The sequence below is a fragment of the Solanum lycopersicum genome, chromosome 8 (genome assembly GCF_036512215.1).
Source record: "Solanum lycopersicum chromosome 8, SLM_r2.1".
NCBI lineage: Eukaryota > Viridiplantae > Streptophyta > Magnoliopsida > Solanales > Solanaceae > Solanum > Solanum lycopersicum.
In genome coordinates, this window is record NC_090807.1 from 67,740,643 (window position 1) to 67,752,651 (window position 12,009).

At 30.4% G+C, this 12,009-nt stretch overlaps 1 protein-coding gene across 2 annotated transcripts; it reads left to right on the top strand.

Annotated features, from left to right (window-relative positions):
- The first annotated feature begins 781 nt into the window (after positions 1-781).
- Positions 782-6,284, top strand: LOC101244979 (probable trehalase). Of its 2 annotated transcripts, none has more exons than XM_026032470.2 (11): positions 782-1,742; positions 2,386-2,505; positions 3,232-3,347; positions 3,521-3,621; positions 3,718-3,827; positions 3,926-3,998; positions 4,078-4,248; positions 4,337-4,424; positions 4,840-4,942; positions 5,040-5,253; positions 5,929-6,284. In XM_026032470.2, the coding sequence occupies exons 1-11, from the start codon at positions 1,174-1,176 to the stop codon at positions 6,010-6,012; spliced, it is 1,749 nt and encodes a 582-aa protein (XP_025888255.1). In that variant the 5' UTR covers positions 782-1,173; the 3' UTR covers positions 6,013-6,284. The 2 variants fall into 2 exon arrangements, with proteins under 2 accessions (XP_025888255.1, XP_004245478.1); XM_004245430.5 differs by having other exon boundaries at positions 788-1,742; positions 4,078-4,245.
- Positions 6,285-12,009: the final 5,725 nt, after the last annotated feature.

The window sequence follows — 12,009 nt, forward strand, 5'->3', positions numbered from 1 at the left end:
TATAAGTTAATTTGAGCTACATATCAATCCAACTTTTGAAACAGCGGAATTGAACGGATAAATTTGGACCATCTTCACGACCAATAAACTTGATTTTGCCCGTTTAAATTTGAACAGATTGGATGAGTTATATTTTAGTAGACTAATTTAATTTATCATGATCAATAAACTTGGTTTTTTGGTTAACTGTAGCTATCTGTAACTGTTACTCCATTCTCGAGGACACAAAGGGTCGTTTTGGATAGCCATTTTTTTTTATTTCACTATATTTTTCACTCTACAGAGTTCACACTTATCCTAACATGACACGAGTCCATTCATTTGCAGTCAAAAGTTTCAGTGAAAAATAACGGAATTTTGAAATAACGATAAAATTGTTATTATGTGATTATAATTTGTCCACGAATTCAACCTATGAATTCAATTAATGATGTCGTCAAGGCTGGTGGTCTTCCTCGCATAAACTTGAATTGCACACGATCTTTACTCAGATCTCGTATGAACATGAAAAAATTCATGCATCGTACTATTTATAAGTACATATATGATATATGATACAATATATTCGCTGGCATTGAACCATTCGAAAGTTTATATAAAGCTATTATTTTCAAAAAAAAAAGTTATAATATTAATACTATAATATGATACATTATAAAATAATAGTGAAGAATTATTCTACTCAAACATGTGGAGAAAGATGATTAGAAGGTAGAATTTTAACTTTAGCCTAACTTTTGTTGAGAACTTAAAAGGCTATTTAACTATGCTTTCTTTTGTCATCTTCCCACTATGAGTCGACAATCATTATAAAAAAACTCCTTTTTTAGTATAGCTTAATTAGTAACCGCTGATTACATTATTCTTTAGGTTTAAAAATTTATATTAGTGCATTAAAGTTAAATCATGTTCCTATTTGGAATAATAATATTAGTACTGATTTAAAACAAACACTACGCTATAGATCAAACAACACAAAATCAAGAATCTTTTCTGGTGTAATGTTTTTTCAATTAATAACTTGAAAGGCCACCCATTTTATTGATTCGTTATCTTCGATATACCTGCAAAAAAATCCCATTGCCGGCCTGTTGTTACAAAAAAAAAACATTTTTTTCTTTCACATAAATTAGTTATGGCATCAGTATTGAACTCTTTAACTTGTTATACAACATGGGTAAAGCTATAATTTTTATGATTTTTACAATGTCTATGAATATGATTAAAGCCGAAACTTGCAAATCCGTTGATAAGGGTCCTGTAATCCCAACAACCCCTTTAGTGATTTTTCTTGAAAAAGTTCAAGAAGTTGCTCTTCAAACTTATGGCCATAAAAGGGTTGATGCTAAACTGTTTGTTGATATGTCACTGAGAAAGAATCTTTCAGAAACAATTGAAGCTTTTAATAAGCTTCCAAGAATTGTGAATGGTTCAGTATCAAAGAGTGATTTGGATGGTTTTATTGGTAGTTATTTGAGTAGTCCTGATGAGGATTTGGTTTATGTTGAGCCTGTGGACTTTGTGGCTGAGCCTGAAGGCTTTTTGCCAAAGGTGAAGAATTCTGAGGTGAGGGCATGGGCATTGGAGGTCCATTCACTTTGGAAGAATTTAAGTAGGAAAGTGGCTGATCATGTATTGGAAAAACCAGAGTTGTATACTTTGCTTCCATTGAAAAATCCAGTTATTATACCGGGATCGCGTTTTAAGGAGGTTTATTATTGGGATTCTTATTGGGTAATAAGGTTAGTATATTTCCTTGCCTTTTTGTTTTAAATACAGTTAATGGTCAAAAACACATATTTGCGAGTTTGTTTAATTATCAGGTATACACTTTGTGTGATAATTATGGTAGGAAAAGTGAACACCAAATGATTCGGGTAGGGAAATTGCAAAAACGTGATACTTTAGGTGTTTTTGATCCTTATCATGAACTAAATTGGTAAATTTGAAGTGAAAATGTAAAAAAGGGAAATGATAGAAGTTCAGCTCACACTATTCACAAGATTCAAGTGTGTTGCTTCCTAGAGAGGTCATATTGTTAAAATCTGGACAATAAAGAATTAGTGTGAATGTACAGCTTTATCCTCCGCAATGTTCCATTCTTTTGTTAGATCTTCAAGTATTGAGGTTTCTAAACACAACTTCACGTTCAGTTAATATAAGTATATACTTGAGACATGCCTTTTTGAGTTATAAGTAATGTTTTCTTTGTTCTATACTTACATTAACTTGTCGAATAACAATCAGTCTCATCCTTAAGTGTTTTGTATGAAGTGATGATGCTTGCAACGTTGCATTCTGTGATACTTCCTGGAGTTTGTGTCCCAATAGTTCTCTTTTTCTATGAGAATGTCTTATGCATTAAACATATTTGTTGTGATGCAGGGGTTTGTTAGCCAGCAAAATGTATGAAACTGCAAAAGGGATTGTGACTAATCTGGTTTCTCTGATAGATCAATTTGGTTATGTTCTTAACGGTGCAAGAGCATACTACAGTAACAGAAGGCAAGCATTCATACATATTGATTCATAAAACTTACAGCTTTTAAGATGCTTTCACTGGTATATATTGCCTTTATGCAAAAGTTTCGGATTCTGGGGGGTATTTCAAACCAATTTTGAATGGTGAATTTTTTCTGTCAATAGAACCAATAGAACGTGCAAGCCAGTTAACTTCTGAATTTAACCCTAATTGAATTGCACACATAAAATGTTGCAGAAGGTGGCAATATCTAATAACACACCTAAAGGTGTAGCCTAGTGGTCAATAAAATGTTTTGACAACCCTGAGGTATTTGGTATAAATCCCAAGAGGCAAAAAGGCTAGATGATTTTTTTTCACTTTTCCAAGCTGTGGTGGATAGAGTTACCTGTAGATACACTGGTGGGATGTAGCAAGTAGTTGGTGGAATTAGTTGAGGTGCGCACAAGCTACTTTGACACCATTATTATTCAAAAAAGAAGAATTTGCAGAGGGAGTAATTGTATCTCTTTCATATCTTAACTATTTTTCTGGAAAATCAGGATGTGATCTTTGCATTTGGGTCTTTTTTTTACTGCAAGTTGTCCTCTCTCTAGTATTTCTGTTGTTTTCTTAAGGGGTGAGGGTGGGGTGTTGGTTGGTGGCTAGAAAACTTACTAGGGCTGACTATATGTTAGTTACTGTTGTCATCTATTTTCTCTTTTCATGCTGTGCAAATTCTTATTATATCTTATGTTTCACGTGTTCAGTCAGCCTCCTGTCCTGGCCGCGATGATTGTCGACATATTCAATCAGACAGGTGATTTAGATTTGGTTAGAAGATCCCTTCCTGCTTTGCTCAAGGAGAATCATTTTTGGAATTCAGGTACTATCTTGTTTTTTGTCGGTTCCTATTAAATAGTCTGATGCCGTTACTTGTGAATTTACTATAGTTTTTAGGCTTTGTCATGGTTCTTTTGGCTGAATTGCGTTTTGTTGTGGAAGCCTACGGTGAAGACTTTACTCATTTGTCATTGTCCACTTATTTGTTTGTTTAAGGAATACATAAGGTGACTATTCAAGATGCTCAGGGATCAAACCACAGCTTGAGTCGGTACTATGCTATGTGGAATAAGCCCCGTCCAGAATCGTCAACTATTGTAAGGCTCCGCAACTCATATTCCTGACTTGGTTTTATCATGACCTTTGTACAAGGGTAAATTACAGGTTCTATTTTTACTTTTTAATTGATATAGGACAGTGAAACAGCTTCCGTGCTCCCAAATATATGTGAAAAAAGAGAATTATACCGTGAACTGGCATCAGCTGCTGAAAGTGGATGGGATTTCAGTTCAAGATGGATGAGGTATCACATTTCAGAAATTACAAAGCAGTGTTATAGTTCATTTATTCTCATTATAGTTTGATAATTCAAAGAATGACTGGTTTTAACTTCTATTGCAGCAACGGATCTGATCTGACAACAACTAGTACAACATCAATTCTACCAGTTGATTTGAATGCATTCCTTCTGAAGGTAATGTGTGGAATCTCTGAAAATTACACCTTAGAAATGGGAACTTGCATATAACCTGGCTTTTAAATTTGTCTAATAGATGGAACTTGACATAGCCTTTCTAGCAAATCTTGTTGGAGAAAGTAGCACGGCTTCACATTTTACAGAAGCTGCTCAAAATAGACAGAAGGCTATAAACTGTATCTTTTGGAATGCAGAGATGGGGCAATGGCTTGATTACTGGCTTTCCAACAGTGAGACATCTGAGGTGGTATATCTTGCATCAAGTTTTGCGTATGTCTTCTCACTTTGAAAAACTAAAGAAATCTAACTTTTTTTTCGTTTAATTGTGATTTTAGGATATTTATAAATGGGAAGATTTGCACCAGAACAAAAAGTCATTTGCCTCTAATTTTGTTCCGCTGTGGACTGAAAATTCTTGTTCAGGTTTGCATCTATCTGTAATGCCGTTTCCTCTGTACTCTCCCATTCTCGGAGACTTAAACTGTGGAATTTTGACTGTGTATGTCAAACCGAGCTCCAACCATCTGAATGATACATTTACAAAGATAATACCTATAACATTCAGAAAGAAAGGAAGAAACTGAACTTAAAACACATGCAAAGCTTATCACCGTTCATCGGGTACGTCTAGTAGAGTTAATTTGCCCTCGTAAAACTGCTAAAATTTTGACCCTGGACTTGTTTGGACTGTCCATGATGTTCTTATTAGTTTTTCAAGAAATAAGCCAATGCCTTGTCTTGTTTTGGTCCCAAAATCAGTAGACTTTCTAAGTGATATTTATCTTTAAGACATTACTACTTGAGCATATAATGATGTTTTTGCTTGTTATGATTGAAGATAATAATATCAAAACCCAGAAAGTAGTTCAAAGTCTCATGAGCTCGGGCTTGCTTCAGCCTGCAGGGATTGCAATGACCTTGTCTAATACTGGACAGCAATGGTACATTGCTTATCTTAACTCTCACTGAAATAAAGGAAAGAATTCATGATACTACAGTGCCTTTCAATCTTTTATATCTCATATTTGTCTACAACAGGGATTTTCCGAATGGCTGGCCCCCCCTTCAACACATAATCATTGAAGGTCTCTTAAAGTCCGGACTAGAAGAGGCAAGAACCTTAGCAAAAGACATTGCTATTCGCTGGTTAAGAACTAACTATGTCACTTACAAGAAAACCGGTGCTATGTATGAAAAATATGATGTCACAAAATGTGGAGCATATGGAGGTGGTGGTGAATATATGTCCCAAGTAAGTGCATGATGCAATTTTGGTACCTGAAATATATTAGTTAACAAATATTTTGATTAATCTCCTTGGAAAAGCAAATAGCTTGTTTCATGAACAAATTATTTTTCATTTACATTTATACACAGTTCTAGCCTCTTGCGGAATGCAGGGTAAGGCTGCCTACAATAGACCATTTTGATCCAGCCCTTCCTTGGACCCCGCGCATAACGTAAGCTTAGTACACCGGACTGCCCTTTTTTTACGACATTTACACACAGTTCTAACAGTTTGTTGTACTAGAGCTCTCCCTGTTCAAGAAGAAATATTAATTGCCAAGTGGTATAGATAACGTTTGCATACTCAAAAGTTTTTGGTATCACTAATATGTTATGTTATAGCTATGTTACAAGGTTTTAGGTGTACTTTGAATCATACAATAAAAAGATTCTACTCTCGATAATCCTGAAAGTTTTGAGATGTAATCCTAGTTGGACATGTGTTACTGAACATGGGAACAGAGCTATAGTTCTACTTGCGGGTTTGGCAAAACCCATAGCTTCGGTTCAGACCCAACATTATCCAGAACTCATTATAAACTCAAAATTCTGCCTTCGACTCTGACTGTACTAGACATCATATTGAGCACACTAAATCCATTTTTCTTTTAAAATGACTAATACTTGTGTCTGAATGCAGACGGGTTTCGGATGGTCAAATGGCGTTGTACTGGCACTTCTAGAGGAATTTGGATGGCCCGAAGATTTGAAGAATGACTGCTAATGAGCAAGTAGAATAACCAAATGAAACATCATTGAGTTTTATTTTCCTCTTCTGTTAAAATAAGCTGCAGTGGTTTTGCTGATAGTTTATGTTTTGTATTATTTCATAAGGTTTTCAACCATATCAAGTGATATCACCATTAACTATGATGTTCGGACTCTTCAAACACCATCATGTGTGGATCAGATTCTTGCAAAAATAGTGCATTTTTGAAGAATCCGATAACATAGACCAACATGGATCTAATAAACAGCTTACTATGTTAAGTAAAAGTAAGATGATTCCTCAGCTTCACTAAATGAACATTTTAATTTATTTGTACGACCCTTCTGTCTTTTAAACTTTCACATGCAGTATGTTTCTTTACCTACACGAGGTAAAAATACACATACGTAGACTAAATACGAAAATTCTTAGAATTCAGATATATCCGATACAATTTGAAATATATGTATTTTTAGAAGATGTTTATTTGAAATTCAAAATCTTTTTATGGAGTTTTAATTTTATCTGTTGGAACTCTATAATAGTTTGAATTCATTAAGTTCAAATCTCACTTTTTATCTAAATTGAAATTGTTTAAAACAATTTCTTGAAATATCCATGTTTTTCCTCATTTACCAAATTTCATGTGGTTTTTCTTTACCAGGAAAATTTTCCAAATTAGTTCATTAGTCATTTCTCCAACTAATTAAATTTTTTTTTAAAAAAAAAAAGATTAGCTGGAAAGAAAAATACATAATCGAGTTTGATGATTAACTTGCTTTTTACCCAAGCATAGTAATAAAATCATGAAAACTTCCCCGCTACATAATTTAGAGGTGAAATAATTAAAACCAAACAAAAAAAGTAAAAACAGATTAGACAATTCAGCAAAGGAGTAATCATATAACTTTCTGGTAGTCAATTTAAACAATAATGTGACAAAATAAAGGAAATATTTTAAATAATTTTCAAAATTTATAGCTTCAAATTTTTCAAAAGAAAGAAAAAAAAAAGGAAATTCGCTTTAAAGCTTGGCCCTCAGATTGAAATTAAGATAAAGTGAATAACTTGCTTTTTTATGGTCTTATCTACTTCCTCCTTTCCATATTAGTTGTCGTTATATATCGACATTATTAAGCTGTTCATCTTAAAATAATTATTAATATAAAATTAGTTTTGAAAAAATATATTTTGCCTTTAAAATTACATCAAAAGAGTTGAGGAAAATTTTGTGAAAAATATTTTTTATTTATAGTTTCTGAAAGAACGAGCGAAAGAAAAATACGATAATTAAAATGAAACGAATAGAGTATTAATTTGCTTTTTTATCTTTTTTTTTTAGTCGACTTGCTTAAAAGAAAAAGAGAAATGTTAATCCTTCATTTACATTGGAAATTGGCCATGGCATTATATGATGCCAACCTAACACTAAAGTCTTGTTATAGAGAAAATAATTTAGTGACAGCTCAATCCACTAAACCAATAAAATTTTCTTATAAATCAAACAGCTATATACATGATATATCCCCACGAGCATAGTGTAAAAATAATAATCACGGTTTGGTAAAATCAAATCAATGTTTTTTAATTGTTGATTTCATTGATCCCTTGATTGGGTACAAAGAACTAGTCATAACAGTGATGTTAATGAAATGGCAAGTCCAATCATAAGTTTTTAGAATCGAATAAAATTAAGAAATTTCTTTTTTTTTGCATTTATTTTGATGACACAAGGCAAATTTAAAAAGATTGTCATATGAGAATCTTCGAATTTATACTTATTTTCAACTTTATGAAGTAGTTCTTTTTTTAGTTTTTGAATGTCTAAGTATCATCCTCAACTTTTAAAGTTGATTTGTCGTTATAAGATGATGTTAAATAATGGATCTTATCAACGTCATAATAATAATAACAATAATAGTATTACGTAGCTAGCAAATTTTTTTATTTTGCCTTTTTTGATGTAAGGTTGCTCTGCCGTCCTTCACTTCTAATGTTACATTGTTAGAAGGTGATATTAAATGAATGAATCTTATCAACATACATAAAATAATAAGTTATAAATTAAATCGAAAATTTTTAAACTTAAAATTCAACGAATTTAAAATTTTAAATTTGTCTCAATATTACATTTCTTTAATTAAAGAAATTTTAGTTAAGGATTAGTGAACTGTTCCAAAGACAATGGAGCTAGTTGTCTCCTCCTTTTGTTTCCAACATCAGTAGAATGAATTGAAAAAAGGTTAATAATTAATTAAGTTAATTAATCTTTATGCTAAAAATTAATTGTGGATAGCAATACGTAAGAGATGATCTCAGCAGATACATGCATAATTTTATGTTAGTGGTAGGGCAATTGATTATATAAATAATGATTATTCACTTTAACCAACACTTACAAAAGCCTAATTTTTTGGAGATTAGCATTAAAAGATACTGAACATGTTTGTTTAGGTACTAAATGATATGAACTTAATATTATAAATATTATTTTAATTTTTACCCAATCAGCAGCTAGCACCCACAGAATTGGAGGGTTGGGTTTGGTAATCTCTGAGCATTATGTTGATTTTTTGAGATTAAGCTATTTAATTAGTGACTTTATGACTAGATAAACCAAATTGCTTTTTCTTTTTTTTTTTTTACATTTTCATTTCTTTAATTATCTCTTCCTTCTTTTTGTTTTGTTTTGTGTGCTTGCTTGATTTACTTAATTGTTGATTGACATTGCTTTTCAAATTAGATTTAAGGGATATATAACACTTAGTAATTGGTATGTTGTTTTCAATCCTTTGTGATTTTTTACTCGATAATATATTTAACGTTTAATTAATTAAAATATGTGTTTTGGTCTTTTTGAGTAAAAAAATATTATATTTGATTTTATAGAATGATAGTATTAACAAATATGAGGTAAAATATAAAATTTAACATAACACATGAGGATGGAACGATTAATATTTTGGTTAAATGTGTGAACATTCACAAGCAACTGGGCTAAAACTGTGTAATTCATAAAAGTGAAAATTTAATGTGCTTAATCAGATATTATAATGATTATAATAAAAATTTATCAATAATAGAGGGCCAACAAATAATATACTACCAATGTTAGATTTAATTAAAAGGCATTATTGTCATAGGAAATATATAGTTGGTTTAGTAATTTTGGCTTGTTGTTCCTTTTGTTTTTATCTTAATGAAGTTAGATTACAAGAAATAGTAGTTTAATTATTATAATTAATTAAAACTAGCATTTCCTAGAAAGTAGACAAATGATATCAGTATAATAGAGGCTTAATTCATAAGAAAATAAAAGGATGATTAATTTATATATCCTTCAATAATTTGCATAACTAAAAGGGCATAATCTATCATCATGGAAAGGTGGTTGTGGATGCAATATAGTAGATTAGTCAAATCAAAGGATGATTAATATAATTGGAGAAAAAAAAAGATAGAAAGATTCCAAAAATTAAATTAGTTTTTTTTTTTAATTAAAAAAAACTAATTAATTTCAAAGAAGGGTCCAATGCAAGATCTGGGGCTCCCACATAAAAAGAGTGGCAATGATTGAAGTATGGTAGTAATTGAATGGCTCCATTTTGTGTTGCTTTCATTTTAAAATACACCTTTTTCAATTTGAAATTTCAGATTTTGTGGATGTTTATATATAAAAAGTTAGTGGAAAAACTATGAAAATTGTCCATTAGCATATGGAGTGGAGTCCTATATATTGATTTATTTTATTAATCCTAAGTTTCTTTCCTCAATATATGCATGCAGTCAACTATTTGAGGCTCTTTGCATATTTAACTTGAGCTAGGTTGAAGCATGTTCTCTTTAAACGGGGAATCAACTTAGAACTTGCGATTTAGATCATAAAATTTTAAATTTTTACTAAAAATATGATTTGGGATTCCAAACATGCTTTTAATATTTTTGGTTTAAAACTTGATTTATAAGTTTATCTTTTATTTAAAAAATTAGAAAAGATTCATTAGTATAAATTTTGAAGAAAAAAAAGTTTGCTCTACGTAAAAAGATTATTTGTACCATGTGAAAAAATAACTAGTTAATACTGTTATTGAGTAGTGAATCTTTATAAAATTATATGAATTTGAAAATCTGAATCATATATACTTATTTGGAAATATATATATAGATATATATACATATTATATATGATCTATGTTGTTCGGAATATTCTAAATCTGAAATATTTTTTTTTCTTGGTCAAATTCATACTATAAATGATATATCGCTACTTATTCTATTGAATATACATTAAACACATCACTATTAATTGTTTAGAGTTGGTGTTTGGGTTAACTTGTAAATGTCTTGATCAATTTTAAAATATATTTGTTATTTCACATTACACAAATACTTAGAATGACTTTACTCATCAAAACTTTAAAATATATGAAAACAAATAAACTAGAGATAGAGTATTTGTTATTGTGGGAACATTCTAAAAGAAAGCATGCATAAATACTCAACCCATTGGATTCCCCAATATTTTCTTTCTTCTTGTCCCAATTAAGCAGTACATTGCATGGCTTTCAATGCAAGTCAAAGGGGGAATGAGGCATTAAAATAGATTCATCAAACCCAATGTTCCAATTCAAACACAATTAATGTAGAAATAAAATATACTCCATATACAGTAGCTCCTTAGTTTTATTTTATAGAGTAATAAATGAGTAAGGTTACGATTTAAGAAAGTATTCGACTAATTTAAATTTATATTATGAAGATTATGGTAAAAGAATAAATATTTTTTATTCAGGATTTAAATTTAAATTTTTTTTATGATATCAAATTTTTAGTGATAAAAAAGGTGTTTATAAACACACTAAACAAGAAGCATCATCTTCAAAGCTAGGAATTGCACCACAATTACTTAATCTTTTATAAATAAACATATTTTTATGCATAGACATACATATGAGTTGGTCCACCTTTGAGAGTTGAACAAATAATGGTCTATGAATGGGAAAATTTTCAAGAATTTCATTTTAATTACACTAGTACATTATAGGGCATTTCCCTATGTGGGAATCTAAGTTGTTAGTCAAAACTTTTCCCATGTGCTCTTATTAGAAAATTCATAATATGATTTCTTTGTATCTATGACTTGCTTCTTCAAAAGCATACAAATCTCCCTTTTGAAAATTAACCACTCTTTTCATGTTTAATGTATTTTTTTTTTCCTTTAATAAGAGTAGGGGGTGGGGTGGGTGGTTAACTCATTGTGAAGTGTATGTTGTACCCTTTCTAGAAGGCTATATGATCCAATGTGTATGGGTAAGTAGTTCTTGTATAATTTTACTAGTGACTTTATTGTAATTTATTTCGATTAAAAAAGTACTTATTTTACCTAAACACTTTTTAATAGTTGATATTTTAATTTAAATATCTTTTTTTAATTAAGAAACTAAAAAAGTTTATGAACTTAGAAAGTTACAAACTTAAAGTAAGTGTATAAAAAATGAACTTTGGGCTAGATTATATATAACTAGATCGGATAAGTAGAGTGTGAATAATATTATATGAGGGTCAAATATTGAGTAAATAAAAAATTAAAATACCATGATATATACTAGTACTATTTAATAATTTAAAATTGGTCTAACTCAAGTAAAAAATTATTTCATGAAATAATGTTCTTATAATACCATATAAAAAGACTATCGCACCATCCAATACCGATGAGACTTCCAACATAAGCATCACCTCGTTTATTATTTAACCTTGCATTATACATAATTAATAAAAGAGAAAATCAGTTTCTTATTAAGAATTTATCTATTTCAAGGTTCAAAATCAATTTTTAAAAATTAATTAATACGAAAGAATTTCATCCATCTTATCTTCTTTTAACTAAAAAAAGTTAACAAGACGTGTTGTATACTATGACATGAACAATCAAACAAAATTGTGGTCATACAAATTAAAAATAACAGTAGCAAAGATCCTTACGGAATGAAAAAAAACCTGGATTTGTGT

Excerpts from the sequence above, each read along its gene's own strand:
- LOC101244979 (XM_026032470.2), top strand. The coding sequence starts at position 1,174 with ATGGGTAAAGCTATAATTTTTATGATTTTTACAATGTCTATGAATATG. Across the intron at positions 3,828-3,925 it reads TTCAGTTCAAGATGGATGAG|CAACGGATCTGATCTGACAA; the intron begins GTATCACATTTC and ends CTTCTATTGCAG. Across the intron at positions 4,425-4,839 it reads GACTGAAAATTCTTGTTCAG|ATAATAATATCAAAACCCAG; the intron begins GTTTGCATCTAT and ends TTATGATTGAAG.